We start from the raw sequence: 27,518 nt of genomic DNA on the forward strand, positions 1-27,518 counted from the left end.
CGGTCCCCCCAAAATTGCCTCACGGACCCCAGTTTGGGAACCGCTGGTCTAGTATGACGTCTGGTACAATCAAACTTAAAGCCTCTATGTTGCTTTCCGCACCAGAAAATTGCAAACGAACCCTTGAACAGCCCGAGACCAGCGGTCGCCAAACTACACCCCGGCCTGCGAAGGCATTTTATCCGGCCCTCGATTAAGGTATTTGGTCTTTATACATAATAAAAATATAGCTATACCGTTAAAAGTTAATTTACTGCAAACATAACCGCGCAACAACATACAGCAGTGAGTTCACCTAATTTCACAGACGCTTAAATATTGTACAATGCCAGTTTATTACATCACACGCAAGACTGCCTTTGTTATTATGCGCGAACATAAGCTTTTCTTTTGTTAATTGAGATGGAATAAATGAGTATTGGCATTCGAAGGTCACTGATTTTAATTTGTTTGTCGGTAATAGATGATGAGGACATGCATGTAAAACGAATGTGCGTTTGTATTTGCACTAGCTCATTGTGTGCGAACGATACAAAATAAGCAGGTAAAACAATGTAAATCGTGACGTCATAAACAGCTAAAGAGTGATCAGCAATCTGCTCAGTTTAGTTTATGGGTAAAGGTAAAAATCTTAAAGGCACGAGGATACGGGACATTATCAAATAAATCTTTTTTTTTAAACAGTAGTTTGTAAACATTGGCTACTTTTCATGAAATACGACCCTGTGATGCGGCCCTCAAATCGAAAAAAAACTGATGGTAATTTTGGCGTGAGCACCTCAGCCTGACGTTCTGGTTGTGACAGAACCAGTACAAAAAAGAACTGTCGAAAAGTGGAACCGGCCCAGGATGCGACGGAATAATGCAATGATAGTTCACAGTGTTTTTCTTGTTAATAAAAGAGAGTCTATTTTCTAAAATACTTTTTTTTAATTATTTATTTGCGTCACCTAAAATTCGTACCACCATTAACTTTTTTCCCACAATAATCTTCAAAGGCACTCAAGTCTCCAAAGTGAAAAGAGGTCGATTGAAAGAAAAAGAAAATTGCATGATAAATTTTAAGAACACTGAAATTCAACAACAAAAATGGCTCGCAAGTGTTAAGTAACAATAAATTGCACGTTACTCAAATATGATTAAATTAGTCAAGTGCGCGTCATGTAAATACGATTAACACCTAATACAAACACGATGTTTGAAATGAAATCACGATCTTTACTTAAAACCATTCTTCACAATAATTTCTCTGAAGACTGCAGCCGACTTTCTTGGTGTCCGTTTTCGTTCTGGGTCCTTGAAATCCACATAATGGATTCCAAAGCGTTCCGTGTATCCCGCCTTCCACTCAAAGTTGTCCAAAAGCGACCAAGCAAAATAACCTCGCAAATCCACACCGTCTTGCACAACAGCTGCGGACAAAAATTCGGTAATTGTGATTATGATACAAGATGTTGTTTAGTGCAGTGTTTCCCAACGTATTTAGGCTCATGATGCACTATCAAACTTGATAGGAAGGACATAGCAAAATGATAGGAAGAAATTGATTAGCAAGTTTAGTGTGATGATTAACAGACGTTTGCATGACAGGCGTTATTCACACTTTGACAGATGCAGTTTCCACAAACGGATGTGCCACGCGTTAAAATCTCTCACAGCAAACTGGTATGCCTACAGTGGCTAAAATACGCTGATCCAATCCACATAACCACATGCCAGCTAACAGCCAAGCATTAAATTTCGGCTTTGAACTAGTGAAATTGACTGCAAAACCAGGTTTCTATCTCTTTCGCCAGAAGGTTTTATGTAAAAAAGGTTAACCGACGGCAAAAAATAACGGCCGTAAATAGTCAAAAGGGTTTCGTAACAAAACTTTTCAAATACCGTTGTTAACGAGTTCACGCCATTAGGTGCATGAACTCGCTGACTAATTTTCGGTTATGGACTCTGAAACCCCTATATTTGTTTAAAAACCCACTATCAGTCTGGTGCAAAGTTGATGTGCCGTCAAAATATGCTTAACCGATAGGTCGATCAAACAAACCATGGTTTGCACCAGATACGCTATGCACCTATATGCTGGACTGGTATGCGCATGAGGAGAAAATGCCTGACAGCAAATCGAAACAAACTGCAGCATATCAGTTGCGCAACATGAACCAAAAACTAGTTTTGGCTGGCTAAATATTAAGACGAATCAGTATTCTATAGGTTCAGCCTGATTAGGCCGAAATTATTTAACCTTTTCGTTAAATATTCCGTTTGGGTTGAACCTTCGGCTGAGCGGTTTTAGTGAAACACTTAGATGACATTATAAAATTGTTACAGCGTTTTATTAAGTAGCCTAAACACTCGGCCGCAGTAGCAGTAACTAATTTTACGCAAAAGCTTCAGTCAGCAACGAAATACCACGCCCGTCTTTTGTTACCGGGTAAGTATTTACCTAGCTCTTGACTAAATTCACTACTCGAGTGTACGATCTGATAGCAGTTACCATAAATATATCAGCAAACAATCAATGCATGTTTACCTTTTAAAGCTTCATTGATGTATGATTTTAAATAGTTACAGCGTTGCGTATCCTCTAATACAGCAAGGCCACTTGCAGCATTTGGATCGTGCTTTGTGGAACATCCATTCTCTGTTAAGCTTATAATTATTTTGGGGTTCCCATACGTTTTTGAAATGTATTTGAGCAATCGACGAAGGCCCCATGGTACAATGTATAACCACAACGAACCTACAGCGCATGATTTTGCTGGTTAGTGGAAAAGTAAACTCACGAAAAACATAAACTTGCCTGCTCTGTCCCAAGTCGGATCCGGTAACAAGATGACATCCAAATCCGGATGAAATTTATGCATTTCATTGTGTTCATTAAGTTGTTCGCACAGTCGCGTTGTGTAGTGGTTAAGACCGAAAAATCGTACGTCCCTATAAAAAAGACGAAAGTTGAGGGTTATATTTTTATGCTTTTAGCAAAACTTGCATACCTTTGATGTACTTGATTTCCTCCTCAGAAAATTCTGGTAGCCTGGACTTTGACAGACCCTCCTCTTTACTCTTTTGAGCAATGTGTTCTCTCATATAAACAGGAAAATCACCACTTCCGAAAATTGGGTTGGCAAACCATCCCAATGAACACTGTAAAACGTTTGTTGTCGCATTTACACTGTTAAACATCAGGTTCTCTCACTGTAAGATGCCATATTGACCACATGTAAACAAAAAAATGGGTGCCACACACAGTGCACTAAAATAACCTGCAGATATTCTATTGCAGCAGCAACATCCTTTGGATTTGATGCATCTTTGGGCTCTGCCCAGTCGCTGTTGAGACGTAATTTGTATCATACTCATGCCAAGCTGCAGCATGTGCCAACAGCATAGTCCTAGACACCATATAGCAAGCATTCATTGGATCTGGAATATATATGTTTTTTAAATAATCAAGTCTGCGAAAACAAACTGCATACTTCCTACCCATTATTCCAGGAGCATGATGGCCCAAACCATAACCCAGAGTTGCATTGACATGTGGCTCATTAATTGTAATCCACAGTTTAACTCGATCTCCAAAAGCATTGAAACAAAAGTTAGCATATTCTTTGAATTTCTCCACAATGTCATCACTTTGCCAACCACCATTTTCATGCAGACTACAAATCAATTTTTTAGCAAAATTTTGTAGCTGTTACAATTAAATCCTTTCATTTACCATTGTGGCAAATCCCAATGATATAAAGTTACACAAGGTTTAATGTTGTTTTCCAGTAGGGTGTCAATTAGTTTGTTATAATATGCCACACCAGCAGCATTTGGGGCTGAACTGTCACATTGCTGTGGTTAGTGCAACTGGATTGTGCCACAAAGTCTAACTCTGATTTAACATCTCATGTTTTATTGTGTGACATACTAAATTGACGTTGCTCTATGGAGTTTAACCCAATTAAACATAATGCCATTTAAAGTAAAAATGATCATGACAAACTCAGGTATGATTCCCACCTCTGAAAATAAAAAAATAAAACCAACCAGCAACACACAAGAACACATACAAGAATCAAGCTACAATTGCCTTGCTGTTAAATAAGTCACATTAACATGTAAAGAAACATCTTGCAAAAGAATTTTGAAACATATAATATAATAAAGTGATCATAATGAATCTCCAACATAAAGCAATGCATCAATAAGATTTCCGCCACAATGTTTTAGTCCACGAATTGCTTTATTTCTGTCAACATTTAGCTGTTCCACAATTGTGTCAATATCACCAATATGCATTCCTTTTTCAGACTCTTGTGCTTCACCAACTGCCTGAAATACATGCACAGCCAACCTAAGTTTTTTTGTTTTGATAGACACAGTAAGGATGCATTTACAAGTTAATCAGCAGGAAAAAAACAATAACGATACATGTAAGTTGAACTATACTAACAAAGTCAAAATTAACTCACCATAAATTGCCTTATCTTCATTCTGAAGACAATATCAGAAACATTGTCTTCATTTACCACTTTGCCTTTTGCAATTAGGTTAAGACTATCAAGAGGTATAAGAAGCTCCTCAGATATTATGTTTAAAATACACTTGGGATTCAGGAGAGTTTGTGGAATCAAAACACAATGCTTTTCATGATTGTGTTTGATGAACAGCTTCACTGGCAGATTCTGGCTTTGCAAAAAGCTGTCTTTTTCTTTCTTTGTACATTTTAGCTTATGAACTGTCCAATCTTTTATTTGGCACGACTTTGAACTAAACATTAAAAGCACAGGAAACCATTGGGTTACATAAAAAACTATGTCATTAAATGCAACTATAAAATATTATTTATTGACGAAAAACTCACCAATAGATGACTGCTTTGCATTGAACGCATCTTTTCATACATCGATCTGTTAAACCACAAACCGAGCAAGACATGCTTATTGCAAAACAAACTAAGCAAAAATTTGAGCATGTATTCTTCATGCAACCACAAAAACCTTTGAGGGGAAACCCCCAATTTAAGATTTTCCAGAAATGGCCCTTTTACCAATTTTAATAGCTTGTGCACACGCTACATTGCTGTTTTTTAACGTTCTTTTCAGTATTTTATTACTTTGAAACAGGGAGTCGAACCGTAGCAGAACACGAACCTGAAAACCCGTTTGCGCGGTTCAAACCCGACCGTAGGCTACACAACGATTTCCTTAAAAAAACTTTCAGGTTTAAAAAAATGTAATTTACGGTTCGGGTTCAAATCGGGTCCGGTTCGTGTCCAAATCGGATCCAGATCATGTTTAATGAATCAAACCGTTTAAACTGGTTTGCGTGTTCGGGTTCAGTAGCCTACCGGTTCGACTCCCTGCATGCTCAGAATTATAAGACGCAAAATGTAATATTAGCCTATTACACACAGATATAAACATACATTCTTCGATTTTTGTTAAAAATTGGCTAAATGCACCAGTAAGTTTTAGGCTAAAGTGTGATAATTTCACATAATCTTGCTAGCCTTTTGTATTTGTTTTGCTAGTACATACCGTCCGCAACACGTTAGCCGACAAAGTTGTTGCCAATTACGCTGACAATTCAACTGTAGGCCACTTTAAAAGCTGTCTGTTTGGCATTGAGCTGTTTCAATCTATAACTAACCAAGACTATAAGTTATAAGAATTGAAGTTTGTTGGTAAAGCGTTAAAATCATCATTCACAAAACCAAGCACAATTTCAGCCGTGGTCTACGTCTACGTCATAAAATACAATTTGGAGTAGTTTGGATAATAGTAAAATACTTCTGTCATTAAATGGTATTGAGTAAGAAAACGCGTAGGATTAAATCGTAATACAATAATCTTCTTTGCTCTATTTACCAAAAATCGGTACAATTAGGTTTTGCTTTTGATGGCTGTTAATGGCAATTCCTTTTGTTCATTTTTTTGCTCTCTTTTTTTAAAACATATCTGAGCCCCAAATAAAGTTGCGACAGACAAAGCTAAAACACCCAACTGAATGTAAATCTTAACGTAAACACAAAAGCTCGTGCTCCACCCGCCGTTAGTGGCTATTCCCAAGTTGGTGATGAGGTTTTTGATGCTAAACGCGATTCCAAGTTTAGTTTTGAAGAAGACTGCTGTCACTCCTGAAACAACGTAGTAGCAGTTAACGAAGAGACAAATATTAAACTGCAGATCGGACATGTGAACACTGTCTTGACGTGTAGGCTGTAGTGTAGCGAGGCGACAGCACTCCAGTTTGTTGGACTAACACGCCAAAAAGCCTTGCCTCATCACCCTTGTTTCATATTACAACTAATCACAAACCACAACGTAACTGGCTCCACAATGACCACAACTGCTTGGGAACCATAATAGCGTTGGCATGATTGGAAACAATTTTGAAATGTACCAAATTTACGTAACGTGGTAACACAAGCGTCTAAATCAAAGGGATTTTCACTGCGTTTTGTCATTTTTGTTTTGTTATTATCTTTAGGTAGCTGGAGTAACTTACATTATTAAAGCTACTTAATCTGAATAAGGAAGAACTTTAAAATGTGTTCTCGATACGAACCTTCACTGACAATAGTAATCATGTTTTGGCCAGTTCCATACACCATTCCTAGCAGATACACAGACCACAGGTTGCTGGTTGTTGGAACCCAAAATAAGCCAAGAAGGTATCCGGCTAAATGTATAATCACCAGTAGTACCAAAAACTTGTTTAAACCGATCCGAGGCAAAATAAACGAAAAAACTACTGAAGATACGGTGGCACTCAAACGATGGACTGTCATTGCCAAACCAACCTAAACATAAATGTTAATCAATAATCTAAGCAGATGTTTTTTTGCATTGGCGTGTCTGATTACGCACCCCAAAATTTTTTCACGCATGTATCACGACTTACTTGCTCTACGCCGAGAGTACATGACACGTAGGCTCGTGTGTATTCAGTAATACTGTAACCGAATGTCAACCCATGATAGAAAAATGTTAACATCGCCAGTAAGTGCAATGGCGAGAATATATGACGGAAAATAGCAGATAGATGTGCATAATAACTGTGCTTTCCAGGTCGCACAGGTTCCTGAGATTGTGCGTTGTCGCCTGAAAAAAAAAATTTCGTAAAACTTACTTCAAGGGTTAAAGCAACTAACAACATGAAAAAACTTACTGTTTAACATTTCGTCGTTTTCCTGACGCTCTAATACTTCCACCGAAGACTCCTGGTATGATGGTGGATTAGGCAAATAGTAGGCTTGAACACCCATTACGATCAATATTGCAGTAATGAAGACTGCCAACAACAAATTTATTCCAAGAGCACTTGGTTGATATTTTTCAAGTTGATCTTCCGTTCCGTTGTAAATATAATTTCCCTGTAATCAAGTATGAACACTTTACAAACACCAAACATGGCGAAACATTAGTAAGTAAAAAATGCTTACTTGGCAATCATTCGCGCCACAAGTTTGTAACTCTTTGTTTCTCTCGTCTATTGATGTTGCCACAGTGAAATTTTCAAATATGTTTATCAATGTTTCATTGTGCATTGTGTTGACAATTTCTTTTTTGAAAGCACGCAGAAAAACAGTGATAACGCTGTTACTTATAGCCTGCAAATTCAACATGGCGATCATAGATATTTTCATTTGTACTGTGATAATTTTGCAAATAAAAACGTACTGCTCCAAATGCGACCATTGCATAAAACCGTGCAAAACTTCGATGTACATAAAATTCCGCACTTGTTGATGATTGTTGTTGTTGTGATGCAATTTGCGAAGCAGCCCAATATTTTTCACCGAAATACGCCACAAAAACGGACACTGCAGCCCATGGCGCACTCTCCAAAATGCCATGAATGACAGATACGGCAATGAGAACTCCCCAAGCTGAATATATGTTCGTAGATCTCTATGTATGAAAAGCTCAAAAAAACAATTGTTGTTATACTTGGATAAAAGTTTCCAGCAATGTAAACGACAAATCCAAGTTCTCCCAAAATCAGCGTCCACTTTGCTCCAAAGTAATCCACCAAAAATGGAATGATACATAAACAAGAAAATGCTGACGTAACAAAGATGACAAGTACACTGGTTGTTCCTAATCCCTCCTCGACGTTTATGCTGCTTTCCAGGTTTAAAACTCCTGTGTACATTTTGCTTTAGAAACATCGTTCTTCCCTCGTTATGAAAACCAATTACGTCAAAGTTAAATTAAATACGAACGTTGTTTTCTTCACCTACCTTCATAAGCCCCGTTACCCACCATAAAAGTTACATAAACAATCCATGTAAACTTGCTGACATCCTTGTTCGTATAGGTAGGATCAACGGCTGTCGATAAATAGTGTTGTAAGAATTTATCTGCGCTCTTATTAGTTGTTTATGGGACCTCATGTTATACGCTTCATTGCGCATTGCACAACAAACGCTTGATTGTTGCGTCACTCCTGCGCATGCGCGAACTGTAGCGTGGTTGATATCATTTCCAAGTTAGTGTGTCAGGGTTTGTCTGTTTTTGCCCGTGTCGATTGGTTAGCGATTCGAATTCATGTTGTAATGCTGTCGTAGTTGTGTAAGCTAACTTGTCTAGATATTATTGCAGCTGTGAAATATAGTGGCGAACTGTAAAGATTAATTGGATTGTATTTAACTGAAATTCGATTGGCGATCTTGTGATTCTGTGCATTGCTGTCGTGGTAAGCTTTCTTGCATATGTTTCTAACTTAAAGTGTTCGAATTTAATCTAACTTTGAATGTAAATATTACAGTTGTGACATCCGATCGCCTGTAAACTGCACAGTCGTGTTGACTGCAAGTACATATTGCTGGTGAGTGAATCGTATGTGCTGTGACGTCATAATGCCTTATTCATGTGTGATATGTTATTTCAGCTTTGCCACTCACTGAGTTACCTCTGTGGGCCATTTCTCACAGTTAAAAAACTGCATGGCTACGTGACTGACTTTTCTCGTATTCGCCGATTAAAGCATTTCATTTGAGAGTGTGCTGTCGGTGTTTTGGTGAAGTACACGGGGAGTAGTTACGTACATGCGGTAATTACGGAGATTGCAGAGGTGACCTGTTACGCCGTCCGAAGAAGCTGGCCACTTTTCCGAAAAGACTGCGTTACATCGTTTTTTAACTGTGATTGTCGCAATGTCTGCCGACAAGTCAAAAATTGTGTCCGCCTTGAAGGCGCTGCAAAATAGTTATTTGCGTGCCGAAAACCTAATGATTAAACCTTAAGGTGCAATTCCACTAAAGGAATTTCTACCTATGCTTGATTCGGATTTCAAAGTCGTCATGGACTTGTGTGACGAAATGTCAGATTCGGATACGCTACCCGAAACAGCTTGTCGTAAAGCCGATTGCCGTTGGGAAAAGGAAGAATTTGACGAAAGGGTGCAGCAATGGTTTGCAACTCTGGAAAGAGGAAAATCTCCAACGCCAGAACCGAGTCACCATGTTCCCGAGGATAGATTGTCTGTTCGCTCCAGTCGAAATTCAACTACGAGTTCGATTCGAAGTGAGATTCGCCGAAGTCGCGTGAAGGTAAAAATTGCGCGACTCGCTCATGATCAAGAAGTAGCAAACCAGCGACGAGCTTTTGAAGAAGTTGAAAGACTGCGCCGTGAAGCGGAAGACAAGGTACGTCGCACACGGGAAGCTGCCCGGCGTGCTGCAGAGGAAGAAATTGTAAAGGCCCAGCGTGCTGCTGAAGAAGAGATTGTAAAGGCCCAGCGTGCTGCTGAGGAAGAGATTGCAAACGCCCAGCGAGCTGCGGAGGAAGAGGTCGCAAGGATGAAAATGGAGGCTGATCGTATCGAAGAGGATGCACGAAAAAATACTCAAGATAGGCGCTGTCAACTTCAACTCGCCGAGGTTGAAGCTCAAGCTTGGGATGAAGAGTCCACGTGTGAATCTCCTCAAAATTCGCAGGTGCACCCGATGAAGACGGGCAGCATGCAGGGACTAATGCCTGCAACAGAAAATAAGCAGTACACGGCGGCGTCGCCCCAAATATTTCCTAAATTACCACACGACAATAAGCACTCACTAGAACGCGATAAGCCGTTTGTAGGTATTTCAAAACCATCCCACGAACAGCCCTTACCATTTGCTAGAGAGCTTGCGCTATCGAGACCTGTTGATCATGATTACCCTGAAGTGGGTGAACGCTTTTTACCCAGACCTGTAGTGAAGAAATTTGATGGAGACCCCATGAACTACTGGTCGTTCGTGCGCCAGTTTGACGTGTATATTGCAAAAAAGTCACGGAGTGATGATATGCGTTTGTTGTTTCTGCAACAACACTGCGAACCGCACATCTGCGAAAAATTGGAACGTTTTAACGCCAAGGATCCCGTTGAAGGATATAAGTTGGCATGGCAAACTTTACACGAAGAGTACGGCCAACCGCATGTTATAGCACAACGATGCGAGCAACATCTCAAGGCGTCTCCAGTCGTTGAGACCCACGATCCGGAAGGACTGATGAAACTATCTGTGTTACTAGATAAATGTTACACGGCCTTGCATGATATAAGATATGCGTCTAGTGTAGACCGTCGCAAGAATACTTCCCGTGACCCTGCGTGATGAATGGATTGCGAGGGCCACCGACATAGAGAAGAAGACAGGGAGAAGAGCGGACCTTGCTGCGTTGACTAAGTTTATTGGTGAAAAGAGTCAACAAGCGAATTCCATTTTTGGGAAGGCTCTATTTCCCCCAAAGGAAGCATCCAAGGCTGCGAATCGACATACAAAGGTTACAGCTCACAATACCGTCGCTTCGGAACCCTCGTCTTCTGTAAGATGCGTATTGTGCGCCTACCCACATGAAGTGTACGACTGTCCTGCCTTTAAGGAAAAGACATACTTAGAGCGGCGAAGGGTTGTTCGTACAAAAGGACTGTGTTTTAGATGTCTTAAGGGCGATCACATTGCCAGTGATTGCAACGCAACAAGTACCTGCAAAGTTGAGGGCTGTCCTGGAACGTCCCATCACCATCTCTTACACGATCCGGCCTTTAAAGCTAAGCCGCATTTTATCGACAACGGAAACCCTGCTTGTACTGCGATTCAGACGCAGGAGTACAGTGCCAGTGCGAATGCTGCGAGCGTATACTTGAATGTGGTTCCAGTTGTGGTGCGACATGGAAACACAGCAATCGCGACATATGCCTTTCTCGACCAAGGGTCCACTACCACATTTTGTGAACGTAAATTAATGGATAAATTAGGAGCCTGTGGCAAACCTAAACAAATACTGTTGAATACTCTAACGACGCCACGTCATTTGAACACTGTTGCTATATCCGTTGCAGTTGAACCGCTGGGTGGCGGAGAAGCAATTGATCTTCCCGAGGTGGTTGTGGTCAACAAAATTCCTGTGATGCCAAACGTTGTGCCCGACACACGGACGTTAAGGGCGCATCGTTCTTTGCAAGACTTGACGTTATGCAATGTGCCAGGGGGATCGGTTACGTTATTGATTGGAGCAATATTCCTGTCGCACATCGAGTAAAGTCTGTCCGCCCGGGGAATGAATATTGCCCGGATGCAGTGAGGACGCCTTTAGGTTGGTCTTTACTTGGACAAACCTTCGAATCAAAAAATCCCTCTGCCCATGTCCATTTCGCATCTGCTGTTGAAAATGCTCACGCCATGTTCTTGAGCGATGAAGGAGATTTTTTGCCTACTGACGGAGAAGATGGGGACGTGTTGGGTACTCCATTTTCGACTGAAGATAGAAGAACATGTCGGATGATGAAGGATTCTGTTAAATTTGTTGATGGACACTATGAATTGCCGCTTCCCTGGAGACACGACCACCAAATTATGCCTGACAACTTTAAAATGGCGACAAAACGGTTAGGCTGCCTAAGACGCCGTCTAGCAAGGGATGACGAGATGATGTCGAAATATGGAGAGCAAATGCAAGCCACAATTGACAAGGGGTATGCTGAAGAAATTTCTACAGAGGAATTAGGTACTAATCAACGCGTTTGGTACATTCCCCATCACGGTGTTGTAAATCCCAGCAAGCCAGGTAAACTCCGCGTTGTATTTGATTGCGCTGCTCAATATCGTGGCTTGTCACTCAATCAGGCTCTGATGCAAGGCCCCGACTTTGTAAATAGTTTAGTCGGTGTGCTGTTGCGATTTCGCAAGGAACCTATTGCTCTTGTGGCCGATATTGAAGCCATGTTTTATCAAGTTCGTGTGGCTCCGCGTGACCGCGATTGCCTACGTTTTTTATGGTGGCCAGGAGGCGATCTGTCAAGGGCCCCAACTCCGCACAGAATGAAGGTTCACCTGTTTGGCGCAGCTTCGTCCCCGAGCTGTGCTGCATTTTGTTTGCGACAAGCTGCCAGTGAATTTGAACCGCTTGTCGCGTCTACCGTGGAAAGAAACTTTTATGTGGACGATTGTCTCACGTCGGTTTCGGATGTTAGCACTGGTCTGGAACTCGTTGCAGGACTGCGCTCCCTGCTTGCGAAAGGCGGGTTTCGATTGACCAAGTGGCTATCCAACAGCAAGGAAATTCTGGATAGTTTACCGGCTGAGGAGCTGTCCAAGTCTCTGTTGACGCACCCCCTAGATGCAGATCTACAGGAGCGGGTGCTTGGTGTCCATTGGAGTGTTCAAGCCGATGAGTTTAACTTCACGGTTTCTTTGCCGGTCAAACAGTGGTAGTGGAAGCACGGTTGATCTACCGAAGTTTATGTCAGCAAGAAATCGAGTGGGACGAGGAAATGCCGCCAAAGGACCTACGGAAATGGGAAAGGTGGTTATTCAGGTTATCAAGTCTACGCGACATCAGTATCCCGCGTTCGTTTAACTTGCACGCCTACGACAATACACAAGAAAGCCGATTGCATGTATTTTCCGATGCATCGAAGGAAGCATATTTTACCTGCGCTCTACAAGAAAGGACTCTGTCACGTGTACTCTCGTCATGAGTAAATCTCGACTGGCCCCTCAAGGAGAAGTTTCCATTCCTCGGCTTGAACTAATGGCTGCTGTTACTGCTGTGAAGATGGAGCAGACAATCAAGGGGGAACTAGGGTTAGATCTGCGTCCGTCAATATTTTGGACGGATTCTTCTGTGGTGTTGCAAAGCATACACAACGATCGACGAAGATTTCCGCTTTTTGTATCCCGTCGGCTTGCTTTCATTGAGAAAAATACGTGCACTCGGAACTGGAAGCACGTGCCGACAAAACAGAATCCGGCTGACCTGGCGTCTCGGGGTGCACCAGCTGATACTCTTGCAAAGTCGGATATGTGTTTTTTTGGTCCAGTGTTTCTGAAAGATGAGCCTGCAAAGTGGCCGAATATGTTCGAGAAACAGGACGTCGAGGTCAATGCTAATGTGTTTGAGAAGAAACCTGCTGAAATATTTACGGTTGTGGAGTCTGCTTGCCCAATGGACCGACTGTTAATGAGGTTTTCTTTTCTATACAAGTTAAAGTCTGCAGTCGCTTGGATGCTGCGCTTTAAATCTTATTTGTTACAAAGAGTGCGGCGCCAACCTCAGCCAGTTTCAAACACGACTTTGACAGTTCATGAGTTAAGGCTTGCTGAGATGGAATTGGTCAAATATGTGCAAAGATGTCACTTTGCGCAATGGATGTTTGGCATGTCCGGAGAAGGAAGATTGAAAAAGATGACTAAGTCATCACCAATATTTCGATTGGATCCATTTCTTGTTGAGGGAGTTTTACGCGTTGGTGGGCGACTGGAGAAAGCCCCAGTTTCGTACGAGGCACGCCATCCACCGATTCTCCCTCACAACTCGTGTTTGACCGATATGATCATTACTGATTTCCACGAGCGTGTTGGTCACTCTGGATTGAATCACACATTGACGACTCTGAATCAACGTTTCTGGATCGTGGGGGGAGCAGTTGCCGTTCGCCGCGCGTTAAGTCGTTGCCTGAAGTGCCGACACCGCGATGCCAAGCCCGCGAAGCAGCTGATGTCTGAACTCCCACCTGCTCGTTTACAAATGAACGTCCATCCATTCGCTTATACTGGTGTTGATTATTTTGGCCCTCTGCTAGTCAAACGAGGGCGCAGCGAAGTGAAAAGATATGGATGCCTATTTACTTGCCTTACAACACGTGCAGTTCATTTGGAAGTTGCATGTGACTTGAGTACCGACGCCTTCGTCAACGCGCTCCGCCGCTTTGTTGCGCGACGAGGTGTGGTTTTGCACATGTACTCGGATAACGGCACCAACCTGGTTGGTGCGGAACGTGTTCTGAAGGATGGAATTCGAAACTGGAACCAGCACCAGATCGAAGAACACTTGAAGCAGAAGGAAATACAATGGACCTTTAACCCGCCCAGCGCTAGTCACATGGGAGGAGCCTGGGAGCGGATGATCCGTTCGGCAAGACGCATACTTTCAGCTTTGGCAAACGAACGGACGCTCACTGATGATCAACTGCAAACTCTGCTGTCGGAAGTTGAATCAATTCTGAATTCTCGTCCTCTGACACCGGTCACCTTGGACGTTGATGATGAAACTCCACTTACCCCGAACCACTTGCTCAGGGTAAACCCTTTTGGTGGCCTTCCGCCGGCCGCTACAAATGACCGTGACTGTTATGCCCGCCAAGGTTGGCGCCACGTCCAATACCTTTCGGATCAGTTCTGGAAGCGCTGGTCGAGAGAATATTTGCGTACTATTATCTCACGTCAAAAATGGCATGATGAGAAAAAGAATCTCCAAGTGAACGGCGTTGTTCTTTTGGTGGACAACGCATCCCCGAGATCGTCGTGGTCGATAGGAAGAATCGTCGCCGTCCATCCTGATGAGCATGGAGTCGTACGAAACGTCGAGGTTCGATCCAAGGGAAACTGTATTCGAAGGCCTATACACAAGTTGTGTTTAATTGTTCCTACTGATGAGAAAGTTCATGCGCAAGCGCATGACGACCCAGTGGCTATTGCTTCACCTGTAAACGAATTGTAAATGACATTTTGCGGTTGTGGTGTCTACTCGACGAGCGCGTCAAAATATTTTTGTGTTGCAAAATTGAACGTGAATGTGAACCACTTGTCAATTTTGGGGGGGAGTGTAAGAATTTATCTGCGCTCTTATTAGTTGTTTATGGGACCTCATGTTATACGCTTCATTGCGCATTGCACAACAAACGCTTGATTGTTGCGTCACTCATGCGCATGCGCGAACTGTAGCGTGGTTGATATCATTTCCAAGTTAGTGTGTCAGGGTTTGTCTGTTTTTGCCCGTGTCGATTGGTTAGCGATTCGTATTCATGTTGTAATGCTGTCGTAGTTGTGTAAGCTAACTTGTCTAGATATATTATTGCAGCTGTGAAATATAGTGGCGAACTGTAAAGATTAATTGGATTGTATTTAACTGAAATTCAATTGGCGATCTTGTGATTCTGTGCATTGCTGTCGTGGTAAGCTTTCTTGCATATGTTTCTAACTTAAAGTGTTCGAATTTAATCTAACTTTGAATGTAAATATTACAGTTGTGACATCCGATCGCCTGTAAACTGCACAGTCGTGTTGACTGCAAGTACATATTGCTGGTGAGTGAATCGTATGTGCTGTGACGTCATAATGCCTTATTCATGTGTGATATGTTATTTCAGTTTTGCCACTCACTGAGTTACCTCTGTGGGCCATTTCTCACAGTTAAAAAACTGCATGGCTACGTGACTGACTTTTCTCGTATTCGCCGATTAAAGCATTTCATTTGAGAGTGTGCTGTCGGTGTTTTGGTGAAGTACACGGGGAGTAGTTACGTACATGCGGTAATTACGGAGATTGCAGAGGTGACCTGTTACGCCGTCCGAAGAAGCTGCCACTTTTCCGAAAAGACTGCGTTACAAGTGTAATTAAAAGAATATCACTTGCGCAGAAATTTATCTGGCCCAACCAAACTTTTGTTAAAGCAGCTGTCGAAATTAACTACAGATACAGATTTATGAAACTATAACAGCATGCACAATGACTTTAGGGTTCAGCATGGCGTGTAAGCACAAAAAGTAAGGCAAACAAATATTACTTACTTTTCATTTCCGTGTTTAATGTTGTCTAGCCTTTGCTTGTTTCCTTTACCTATACTTTTGTACTAGCCTGAAAGAACCCAATAAAAACTTAACCGATCTTATCCAAACAGAATTAACTCAATTTCATGTTTCTTGGCGGCTGTACAAAGTCGCCAAAGCTCGAAATCTATTGCTACCAATGTTAACAGCTGTTATAAATAGCCACCAATATTGAAAGGAGACATAAAAAAACGAAATGCAAAAAATCGCATACATTAGGACATCAACATCAATATTACAAGGCATATTTAGTTGTACGAAGGTAAATATATTTTGTGCGAAACTTTATGACCACGTCTAAGTGTAAGTGCACGACAAGGTGCTGAGATTGCAACTCTTCAAGACCTCAACATGTAGCAACAGTGTCATTTTTCATGTCAACGGCATGTTTTTGTCGTCAGTTTATAGCAGTGTCTAGTATAACGTCTGGTACAATCAAACTTAAGGCCTCTATGTTGCTTTGCGCACCAGAAAATTGCAAACGAACCCTTGAACAGCCCGAGACCAGCGGTCGCCAAACTACACCCCGGCCTGCGAAGGCATTTTATCCGCCCCTCGAAGGTATTTGGTCTTTATACATATTAAAAATATAGCTATACCGTTAAAAGTTAATTTACTGCAAACATAACCCCGGAACAACATACAGCAGTGAGTTCACCTAGTTTCACCATAGATATTATAAAGTATCTATGGTTTCACAGATAGTATCTATGGTTTTTCTAGTATCTATGGTTTCACAGACGCTTAAATATTGTACAATGGCAGTTTATTACATCACACGCAAGACTGCCTTCGTTATTATGCGCGAACATAAGCTTTTCTTTTGTTAATTGAGATGGAATTAATGAGTATTGGCATTCGAAGGTAACTGATTTTAATTTGTTTGTCGGTAATAGATGATGAGGAAATGCATGTAAAACGAATGTGCGTTTGTATTTGTACTAGCTCATTGTGAGCGAACGATACAAAATAAGCAGGTAAAACAATGTAAATCGTGACGTCATAAACAGCTAAAGAGTGATGCAAACTGCTCAGTTTAGTTTATGGGTAAAGGTAAAAATCTTAAAGGCACGAGGATACGGGACATTATCAAATAAATCTTTTTTTTAAACAGTAATTTGTAAACAAACAGTTTAAGTACATTGGCTGCTTTTCATGAAATACGACTCTGTGATGCGGCCCTCGAATCGAAAAAAACTGATGGTAATTTTGGCGTGAGCACCTCAGCCTGACGGTAGAGCTACTAACACGATACGTTTCTCCTGATCCAAAAGTGCTTAATTTTCGATAGGTGGCGTAAAGAGCTGAATTATTTATTTAGCGGCTATAAATGGGTTGGGTTGGGAAATATTTACAAAAAAAATTTACATTAGTAACTAATTTTTTGGGTTAGTTTTATTGAATTTTAAGTGCTAATACCTTACCCCAACCCTAATAGCCCTAACCGTTAGCATTTTTTGAGATATACCGTTTTGAAAATTAAGCACTTTTGGATCAGGCGTAACGTATCGTGTTAGTTGCTCTACCCAGCCTGACGTTCTGGTTGTGACAAAACCACAACCAGTACAAAAAAGAACTGACGAAAGTTTTCATGTTTGCTCTGCAAGCGCTAAATTGTTTAACCCTACAGGTTGAACCACAGCCACATCGTGACGCAATAACTCAATCTTTCATGCGCCACCTAGTTTTTCTTATTTTAGGGGATTTAAATCCGATATTTATTTATTTTTGGAAAAAGAAAGTTTGTCACACAATTACCATCACAAAAGTTCACGCAGACCGCAGGTTGGGAACACTGATTTTGACAATTATAATGTATTATTGTGAGGAACGCTTATGTTATTTGTAGGGCGATTATTTTTTAACTTGTCAAAAAAAGTCAAAAATTTGTCAACATTTTTAGAATAGGTCAAAAATTGTCAAAATTGTTTACAAGTCAAATTTTTTTACAAACTCCATTGTCGTGGTGTTGTAGAGGTTTGGACTGCCAGTAAACTTTTCACTTTACACCAGTGGTTCTCAAACTATGCGTCGCGACGCCCTGGTGCGTCGCTTCAATTTTCCAAGGGCGTCGCCGAAAAGTTCTGTTTCGTGGCTTTTTGTTGTTGTATCAATAAACCCAACTTTAAAAATAAGTTTCCTCATTAACATTTATTTACTGGTGCGTCGCAAGTCCAGAAAAACTTGTCCAGGGGCGTCGCAACAAAAAAAGTTTGAGAACCACTGCTTTACACCTTGCAGCCTACTTTATACGGTTGTAAATGGCCTATTGTCTACATATTGTGAATCAAAAACCATTAAGTGAAATAATTAGGTTGGTAAGGTGTGATGCTCAACACATTTCAAAACGTGTAAAATTTTGGTAGCCTACGTCCCAAGTCATTTTACGGCAGCTGTAGGTTAGGTGCGGCTCCTGCTTGGGTTTTGCTTTAGATACTTCATGTATCTTTCGTTTAGACAAATGTATTGAAACAGTTTTTGTTGTGTCTTAGCTGCAGTTTTTTGGCAGTGATTTTTAGTTAGCTCATTTCCCTTTTCAGAATATAGGCTAGGTCTGATAGATTTTTGCCCTTCTGTTAGACTTTTGCACATTCTTTCGCTTTAGCTAGATTAGCCCACAGTCATATTTTAACTTTTTGTACAATAATGCGTAATTTAACTATTTGAGTTCTGCATACGTCAAACTTTTGTCAAAAAACAAGTTTTTTAATGTCAAAATTTTCAATTTGTTGTTCAAAATTTTTCGTTTTTTAGGTCAAAAAATAATTGCCCTATTCATTTATTAATTGCGCTGATGGATTTAGACATCATCCATCAAATACGGTTCAAAGCTTTCATAATTCAGAACTACAACAACGATTATTTAAATTTTAAAGAGGTTCGAAATAAGAACATATGGACAAGCTCAGCATTAATAAGCATCGGTAATATTAAATTAGAATGGTAACAAAACTTTGATCGGTTTGCCAAATTTATCAAGCACGTTACCTATTTGGACAAAGATTTGTTTTTGACCGAACAAAATAGTTTTTGTGACTTTTAGGCTTTTAGTAAATGCCATCATCTAAACCAGCGGTTCCCAAACTTTTCCAAAAATTTTGCCTGGTGGACCCTTTGCAATTATTTTGATATTTCGCGGCCCTATAAAAATCAAAACATGCTATAGGAAAAATGAACCATTGTTTCTTATAGTACACTAGTGCAGTCACGATTCTTTTTAATGTAACAACTTTCTAACTTAGTGGTTTTCAAACTTTTTCATTGTTTTTTTCAAAACGGTCACTTTGCCATTATATCGAGGACTCGCGGACCTTAAGCCTGAAGGTGTATTTTAGCAATACGACAGTTGATTTACAGAATTTTAGCTTATTAGGTATGCAAAATTACACATAACAACCATCCAAAGACGGTTTGTGACATCACAGACAAGACAGAAAACATTACGATAGTGCGCAAACAATTGCATTCTTGATAGTTGTCGTGCAATAAAGGCTATCTATCGTATAGTAATGGAGGCAGTGGATCTCTAATTGTACTTTGATTTAAACCTATTCAGTGACACAAATTGACGCCAAATAAGATTATAGAGGCACGTCAACCTTTTCGCGGACCCCGCAAAATTGCTTTACGGACCCCTAAAGGTCCGCGGACCCCAGTTTGGGAACCGCTGATCTAAACCTTGATAATTTTGCGGCAAAGCGTGTCGTTTTTCATCCTTTAAACTGCGTAGGCTATTTACCACCGCCGCGTGACACATAAATAATCGGCAAACAATTTGAAGGCTAGCAACATGGATATCTTGTTCTTACACTTCAAATTGTCTGGCGACAAAAGTTTAATTATGACAAAACTGTGAAGTACAGGTTCGTGTGACGTCACAAAATGATGTGGTTGTTTTGGTCGAATTTGTTTGGCAATATCTTATAGCAACAAACGACGATTCAGCGCATCAATAACTACAATAAAATGCTTCTGGTATTGAATGGCTAACATTAGAAAACACGTTATTTACAATGAGCAAATCAATTAAGAGGCACCTTTACGAAGCGGCACCATCATATTAGCTTTTTACTGCTTCTAATGTCAGTTTTTCTGGTTTGCCCCCTTGCTTTTTTTTCTTTTTGAAGTACACCTGTGCCCCAAATAAAGTTAACACAGATAGAGCTAAAACACCCAATTGAATGTAAATCTTAACGTAAACACAAAAGCTCGTGCTCCATCCGCCGTTCGCGGCGATTCCCAAGTTAGTGATAAGATTCTTAATGCTGAAGGCGATTCCAAGTTTAGTTTTGAAGTAGATTGCTGTCACACCTAAAAATCAATTAGAAACGGTGTTTGGAATGACTTGATGAAAAATACTGATGTAGAAATTCAGCCAACTTAGAAATACACAAGTAAAATTGAAACATTATTGCCAGCTGGTTGTGTAACATATTTAGTTATGGCGATAAAGTTGTAAGAACTATCGTTAATTTAAATCGTTCCTAACCCACTTTTTCACATTACGAACCTTCACTGACAATAGTGATCGAGTTTTCGCTAACACCCTGCATCATCCCCAGCAGATACACCGACCACAGATTGCTGGTTGTTGGGACCCAAAATAGGCCAAGAAGGTATCCGGTTAAATGTATAATCACCAGTAGTACCAAAAACTTGTTTATACCCATTCGAGGCAGAATAAACGAAAAAACAACTGAAGATATTGCGGCACTTAAACGAAGGACTGTCATTGCAATACCGACCTAAACAAAATAAAAACTTTTTAATTTTATGAAAAGATGTTAAGTCGCAACACCCAGAAAAAGTACATAGATGTTAAGTGGAACACCTTCCATAAGCTCTATCACAGGGCACCTCGTCTACTCCGGAAGTTTGTAACTTATGTACTCATACACCATGACTACGTTTTCAGGTCAGCGTAAAACATTTTTTCACCTGTTGTGTAGTCGCCCCACAAATGTAGGCTACGTTAGAAATTAACTTCCAACCGTTTTGCCAAGTATTGTGTCTTAATACCAAAATGTAAAGGACGTTCAATTGTATGCGGGTCGTGTTTTAAAGCAATATATAATGTTTTGATAAAGCAAGCTAGTTTTTGAACTTCTTGACAACAACATGAATTAAAAAGAATTAGTGTAGTATGTAAGTTGTGTAATGCTTTCAACAAGACTTACTTGCTCTACGCCGAGAGTACATGACACGTAGGCTCGTGTGTATTCGGTAATGTTGTAACCGTATGTCAACCCATAATAGAAAAATGTTGACATCGCCAGTAAGTGCAATGGCGAGAATATATGACGGAAAATAGCAGATAGATGAGCATAAAAATTGTGCTTTTCAGGTCGCACAGGTTCATGAGATTGTGCGTTGTCGCCTGAAAATCATAAGTAGTAAGTTACTTTCAGGCAGTTTGTTATCAAATTGAGTTAAAACAACCAACAACTTGAAAATTTACTTTTCAGCATGGTATCGTTTTCCTGACGCTCTAATACTTCCACCGAAGGCTCCTGATATGATGGTGGATTAGGCAAATAGTAGGCTTGAACACCCATTACGATCAATATTGCAGTGATGAAGACTGCCAACAACAAATTTATTCCAAGAACACTGGGTTGAAATTTTTCAAGTTGATCTTCCGTTCCGTTGTAAATATAATTTGCCTATGACCAAATCGTGCAAAAACACCAAGCATGGCGAAAATTCAGTAAGAAAAAATGCATATTAAGGGACTCTTACTTGGCAATCATTCGCGCCACAAGTTTGTAACTCTTTGTTTCTCTCGTCTATTGATGTTGCCACGGTGGAATTTTCAAAAAAGTTCATCGTTGTTGTATTATGATATGATTTTCCACTTTCTGTTTTCAAACCACGAAGAAATAATGTAGTAATGCTGTTGCATATAGCCTTCAAACATACAACATGGCGGCATTCACAGATTTTCATTGCAAACAAAAACGTACAGCTCCAAAAGAGCCCATTGCATAAAACCGTGCAAAACTTCGTTGGACGTAAAATTCTGCACTTCTGGACGAATGTTGTTGTGATGCACTCAACGAAGCAGTCCAATATTTTTCACCAAAATACGCCACAAAAACGGACACTGCAGCCCATGGCGCACTCTCCAAAATGCCATGAATGACAGATACGGTAATTAGAACTCCCCAAGCTGAAAAGCACGATCATCGATTTACTATGTATGAAAAACTCAACAAAACCAATTGTTGTTATACTTGGATAAAAGTTTCCAGCAATGTAAACGACAAATCCAAGTTCGCCCAAAATCAGCGTCCACTTTGCACCATAGTAATCCAGCATAAATGGAATGATACATAAACAAGAAAATGCTGACGTAACAAAGATGACAAGTACACTGGTTGTTCCTAATCCCTCCCCGACGTTTATGCTGCTTTGTAGGTTTAAAACCCCTGTGTATATTACGAACAAGAAAGTAGCAGCTTTCGCAAAAAGGGTAAATTTTTACCAATGGTTTTTATCACCCACCTTCATAGGAAGCGCCAGCCACCATGAAAGTTACATAAACAATCCATGTTAATTTGTTGACATCCTTCTTTGTATAGGTCGGGTTCATGGCTGCCAATATAGATACAATGTACTTCGTATAAAAGTGCGCCAATACATACAAAAAAACTAGGATTGTGCTGTCAGCAACTGTGTTTTAGTTACATAATTTGGCTCGTTTCATAACGGTCAAAACAAATCATTGGTTTCAAAGTTTCTATTTTCTAAATAAACCAACAACAATAACGGAAAATCTATAAGACAGTACTCGCCCTGTTTACTCCTTGCAAAGAATGTTAAATTACGTAGCAAATTAAAAATGACACAGTGTGAATTCTTTCATATGTATACCCCGACCTTTGAAGTATATAGTATGCTTTCTCTGTTTCTACCCACTTGTAAAACAAAGTATCTGCGTGAAAACAATCCAATGCTTCCTACGCCCAGTGACACGAGAAATGAAGAAAAAATAAGACTTAATAGTATATGATTAAAATATATCTTACTTTTCTTTGTATTTGCCGTTCTGGTCGCGCAGTTTGGTGAAAATGTGTTGACCTAATAAATCATTTACAAAACTAGTAAAAACAAAGGCAACCTAGTTGGAAATTACTTGCAAGCTGTTCAAACAAAGCGTAAGTCTTCCAGTTTTTAAATCTTGATCTCGTTTTCTAGTGCCTTTACGACTACAATATTCTTTTGTATTATGACTATTATTGAAAATTTTGAAGTGAAATGTTACATCTGTAATTCAGAAAACTAAATTTACATCTGTTAATTGGATTTATAGAAGACAGAAAATAAAAAAGTTGACCAATTTTGCTGCTGTCAGCAAATATGACTCATTCAAGCCAGCAGGGGTCATATCGAAAACAAAAGCCTGTATGCTGGTGGTAGTGTTTTTAAAAAACGGTCAAAACACAGAAGAAAAGTAAAACCAAATTATTTGAAACTCCACTTTGGTTGTTGATTCTTGAGGCTACAGTAGCCTACTCTGGACTTGCCACATAAAAAACGATTGTTCGATTCACTGAGACATGACCACGGATTTGCACAAATGCAAATGCTCGAAGAACTGCTTTCTGTCGTTGAATAGTCAACTTACTTTTTTGATAATGTGCCTGATCGCATCTTTATTGTGGCTACGGCGTCTGCAAAGACCGTTTTGCTGCTCTATAATAGCCTGTAAATACATTGTGGTCGCTCTGGCCCTCCATCTGCCCTAAATAACGTAACTAGTTGGACCCTCGGAAAAGTAAATACTCGCCCCTGTCGCCATCTTGTAAATACTGCGTAACCGCAACATTGGTGAAGTGGCCATTGAGAATAGCCAATCTCCTGCAAGTGTAGCGTCGTGGTTAGGTGATTAAACACTTAAATTGTTGGTTCTCAACTTGTTCAGTTACAAACCACCCGCCTAAAGAAACGAACATCGTGGATCATTCCATGCAGTAAGTATTTTGGCTTTAAATATATGTTTCTTTGCAAAATACTTCCAAGAATAACATGAATGCTTAAATTAAAGCACATCCGGTATAATCGACGTCCGATAGACCACCTTAAAAGTCATCGACCACCAATAGTCAATGAACCACCAATTGAGAACACCTGACCTATATAATTTAAAACAAACAAAATCATGCCGGAACAGGAAAGATGCCGCTAGAACGCTCGTTTTCCTGCTTTAACGAAATGAAAATAAATCTTGTTTTCTGCAATTACGAAAAAATACTTGTTGAAAAATTTTTGAAACAGTGCGCACAAAATAATGCCTTTTCGTGTTATCAAAGACCCTTCCATCAAACAAACATGCTATTTGGGCAATTTTAGGACCACTGTGTAAAAAAATCCACAAATTTGACAAATACCCGCAGTATTCACACGCAAATGTTCTGAACAAGATAAGGACGTCGGATGTTTAGGCTTAGCTCTGCCTTTAGGTCATTTAGCCACCCTTGAAAAATATTTAGCTCACACCCCCCTAAAGATAACGACTCTGTTTGTGTTTATTTTTGCTTCCTTATACAATTAAATGTAGAAACGTAAGGCCCAGTCTTGCGAAGTAGAAATTTGCAGCTCAATCAGCTTTTGAAGCAATTCTGTTTCATGACTGTTTTTAGTTAAAAAGTGATCATACAATATCTTAATGAAACAATTGATTCTTTTTATATTTATCGAAGCAATATTGCAAAGACAAAACACAATGGAATTTTACTTCATTTTCTGTTCCTGACACAGGCAGCTATTGGTATTTTTATTCCGGTAAGTTTCCCAAGAATATTCAGCAGCAAAACCTAGAGGGCATAAAAGTAACGATTTCTATGTGTAAGCTCCAGTGATATTATTAAAATTGAATAACAACAAATTGTACCTGAATAGTTGAGGGCAAATATGCCATCGGAATATACACAAACAAAGCGTCGTACCCAACCACGTATCGATCTTTGGGATATCTCGCAGTCAATGCATGGGCTAAAGCATCAACAACCCATTGAACGTTTTCCGAGCTGTCTTTTTCAAACTGTTTTATGACGTCCAAATCTTAAAATTTAAATGTTGCACAGTACAGCATATTTGAGTGGTCTAAATCATTGTGTGTAAGTTTAATACTGTTGTAACATTTTGTAAGTTTAATACTGTTGTAACAAGTCGTATTTAAACTTAGTTGTGGGAAACTTTTTTAGCTGGAAAAAACATCTTACGACGCGTAATGAATTCCATCTGAATCAAACTTACATTGTTGTCGAAATTCGTCCCCATATTCGTTTTGTACACTTGTTTCGAGATTCTTCCACTTGGTGTTGATACTCTCTTTCTGCTTATCCAATATATTGGTTTTAAAATACCCTGGCTCGATCGTGTGAACCGAAACGTTAAATTGACTCGCTTCTTTACTGTAATTGACAGTTAAATAATCAAACAGTGTTTTTACTTAGGATGCCTTTTGTTCTGTTAAAAATGGACTTGAAATTTATTTCGCGTTAAAAAGTATTTGTTGTAAAAGCTTAGACATGCTTTATATATAAATTGATTACTATGTCGTGATTGCCTAAAAGCGACAGATCTATTTAATTGCAGCACTCAGGTTGTAAAATGTATTACCTACGTCGAAAGAACATTACTAGTTAATGTTTGACATCAGGTAACTAAATAGTAGTGATGTACCGAATCGGCGAAATTTCGATTCGGCCGAAACCGAATATTCGGCGGTTTTGCCGAATAAATTCGGCCGAATCAACCGAATCAATTATGACGTCATGCAAAGTCGTACGCTACGCGTTAGACATGAAAAAATGTTCATCTACCAGGCAACTAATAGTCGTGTTTCGTCCTTATTTCAGTTGTGTGGGGTTTAAAATTACCTCAAGCATGATTGGCAACCTGCCAATGAATTACTAATTTTTTGACTACAGTGGGAAAAACGATAATGTGTTGAAAAAGATAAAAATTGACGCGATTTTTGTTATGTTTGGGCTTTTGAAAGATTCCGTGGTACCTTAATGAGCAGAAAAGACATGTTTAACGCTTTAAATTTGTGTTCGTGAAAGATTCGGTTTCGGCCGAATCGCAACAAATTATTCGGCCGAAACCGAATCTTTGCAAAAATGACCGATTCGGCCGAATAAATTCGGCAAACCGAATATTCGGTACATCTCTACTAAATAGCGCTTTTCTACCTTAAACCCTCAGAGAATCCTTCAACTCCGAACTTTGACACGACGTAGGGAGCAGCTGATGGTGCGTATCGCCCTAATTGACTTGCAATGTTAACAATTCTTCCTGTACAAACAGCAATTTATACTCTTAGCCAAGACCCATTAAATCTTGCAATATCACCTCCACCGCCTTTGCGAATCAGAGGATAAAAATGTAGAGTGGTATCAATAGTGCCCAGAAGGTTGACATCAAACATTTGTTGGTAATCTTTCTTGGTAAGCCATTCAAACGGTCCATTCGGAGTAGCTACACCGGCATTATTTACTAGGCCCCAGAGTGCTGAACAATGTAGATGCTTTCAAAAGCGAAGCAAATTAAATAACCAAAACCACTTACATCTGGTTCCAAGGATTTTCTTTACCAACTCCACAGCTTTCTGTAGCTCATTTGATTTTGTCACATCCAGTTTAATTGCAACAAGTCTGCTACTGCATTGTTCAGTCAGTTCCTGAATTGACTTGTCTAGTAAACATGCTGCAAACACATGTACGCCCTGCAAACGAAAACAATCTACTTTTAACCATTCAAAACGAGATTTGCAAATTCATCCAAACCAATTTGTCTAGGTTCAATGCAAGCAATCTTCCAAATCCACTGTCACAGCCTGTTAACAAAAACTATTGTTACTGTATATTCCAGCAGCAACGTGCATTGTTTACCTGTTATAAAAACATGCTTATTGTGCAAATTGGCCACTTTCACTGAACGGGCAAGCCCATAGCACACCAAACCAACACCTAGCAAAACTAAAGCCCACAGCATTTTCAACAGCGCTCGATAGACATACTGCGGAGTTAAACTGCAACCTATATCATACGGCACACATATTTACTGTGTAAACAATCAACCATTTTTTGGCCTCTATGCATACTAAGCAAAGTCAATCAAATTCCAATTTGGAGCTGCCGCCAAGTTTAAACATTTCAACAGCAAGAGAGTCAAAAGAAATGTGGCAAAATAAAAAGTTGTCGCAGTGAAAGAAATGTTGTTGCAGTGACAAAGGCCAAACGCCTAGAAATAAGGGAAAATCTACTAATACCATAACTCACGTCAGTCGCACATTTAGCTAATTTTCGATAGGTGGCGCAAAGTAGAATAAACCTATCTAATATGGTATATCTCCAAAAATGCTGACGGTTAGGACTATTAGGGTTGGGGTTACGTATTATAGGGTTTAAGGTAATTATTGC

The 27,518-nt window shown here is 39.9% G+C and overlaps 5 protein-coding genes and 1 pseudogene across 6 annotated transcripts; 1 reads left to right on the top strand and 5 right to left on the bottom strand.

Annotated features, from left to right (window-relative positions):
* Window positions 1-530: 530 nt before the first annotated feature.
* On the bottom strand, window positions 531-4,056 carry LOC145213112 (lactase-like protein; annotated as a pseudogene). Its single transcript, XR_013856808.1, has 8 exons — window positions 4,036-4,056; window positions 3,719-3,840; window positions 3,484-3,659; window positions 3,264-3,423; window positions 2,994-3,144; window positions 2,801-2,934; window positions 2,531-2,740; window positions 531-1,412 (listed from the first exon to the last, which is right to left on the bottom strand). The product of XR_013856808.1 is annotated as a lactase-like protein (transcript).
* On the bottom strand, window positions 3,876-5,044 carry LOC145212231 (uncharacterized). The gene is made up of 3 exons (XM_080080282.1): window positions 4,853-5,044; window positions 4,461-4,758; window positions 3,876-4,320 (listed from the first exon to the last, which is right to left on the bottom strand). The coding sequence occupies exons 1-3, from the start codon at window positions 4,972-4,974 to the stop codon at window positions 4,159-4,161; spliced, it is 582 nt and encodes a 193-aa protein (XP_079936408.1). The 5' UTR covers window positions 4,975-5,044; the 3' UTR covers window positions 3,876-4,158.
* Window positions 5,045-5,153: 109 nt separating this feature from the next.
* Window positions 5,154-9,226, bottom strand: LOC145213113 (protein unc-93 homolog A-like). The gene is made up of 8 exons (XM_080081350.1): window positions 8,237-9,226; window positions 7,944-8,138; window positions 7,674-7,882; window positions 7,436-7,603; window positions 7,162-7,366; window positions 6,895-7,094; window positions 6,559-6,793; window positions 5,154-6,127 (listed from the first exon to the last, which is right to left on the bottom strand). The coding sequence occupies exons 1-8, from the start codon at window positions 8,259-8,261 to the stop codon at window positions 5,874-5,876; spliced, it is 1,491 nt and encodes a 496-aa protein (XP_079937476.1). The 5' UTR covers window positions 8,262-9,226; the 3' UTR covers window positions 5,154-5,873.
* A 3,528-nt stretch (window positions 9,227-12,754) lies between these two features.
* LOC145212220 (uncharacterized) lies at window positions 12,755-15,944 on the top strand. Its single transcript, XM_080080265.1, has 2 exons — window positions 12,755-15,435; window positions 15,508-15,944. The coding sequence occupies exon 1, from the start codon at window positions 12,957-12,959 to the stop codon at window positions 14,979-14,981; it is 2,025 nt and encodes a 674-aa protein (XP_079936391.1). The 5' UTR covers window positions 12,755-12,956; the 3' UTR covers window positions 14,982-15,435; window positions 15,508-15,944.
* Window positions 15,945-17,003: 1,059 nt separating this feature from the next.
* On the bottom strand, window positions 17,004-23,232 carry LOC145212222 (UNC93-like protein). The gene is made up of 9 exons (XM_080080267.1): window positions 23,118-23,232; window positions 22,594-22,683; window positions 22,323-22,517; window positions 22,053-22,258; window positions 21,829-21,996; window positions 21,548-21,752; window positions 21,267-21,466; window positions 20,600-20,834; window positions 17,004-20,400 (listed from the first exon to the last, which is right to left on the bottom strand). The coding sequence occupies exons 2-9, from the start codon at window positions 22,679-22,681 to the stop codon at window positions 20,150-20,152; spliced, it is 1,548 nt and encodes a 515-aa protein (XP_079936393.1). The 5' UTR covers window positions 22,682-22,683; window positions 23,118-23,232; the 3' UTR covers window positions 17,004-20,149.
* A 115-nt stretch (window positions 23,233-23,347) lies between these two features.
* LOC145213114 (retinol dehydrogenase 7-like) lies at window positions 23,348-27,154 on the bottom strand. Its single transcript, XM_080081351.1, has 8 exons — window positions 27,146-27,154; window positions 26,883-26,945; window positions 26,665-26,821; window positions 26,449-26,607; window positions 26,289-26,391; window positions 25,348-25,505; window positions 24,983-25,152; window positions 23,348-24,905 (listed from the first exon to the last, which is right to left on the bottom strand). Exons 1-8 carry the CDS (start codon window positions 27,152-27,154, stop codon window positions 24,828-24,830), a joined length of 897 nt encoding a protein of 298 aa, XP_079937477.1. The 3' UTR covers window positions 23,348-24,827.
* Between the last annotated feature and the right edge of the window lie 364 nt (window positions 27,155-27,518).

The sequence above is a fragment of the Phallusia mammillata genome, chromosome 2 (assembly GCF_965637545.1).
Source record: "Phallusia mammillata chromosome 2, kaPhaMamm4.hap1.1, whole genome shotgun sequence".
NCBI lineage: Eukaryota > Metazoa > Chordata > Ascidiacea > Phlebobranchia > Ascidiidae > Phallusia > Phallusia mammillata.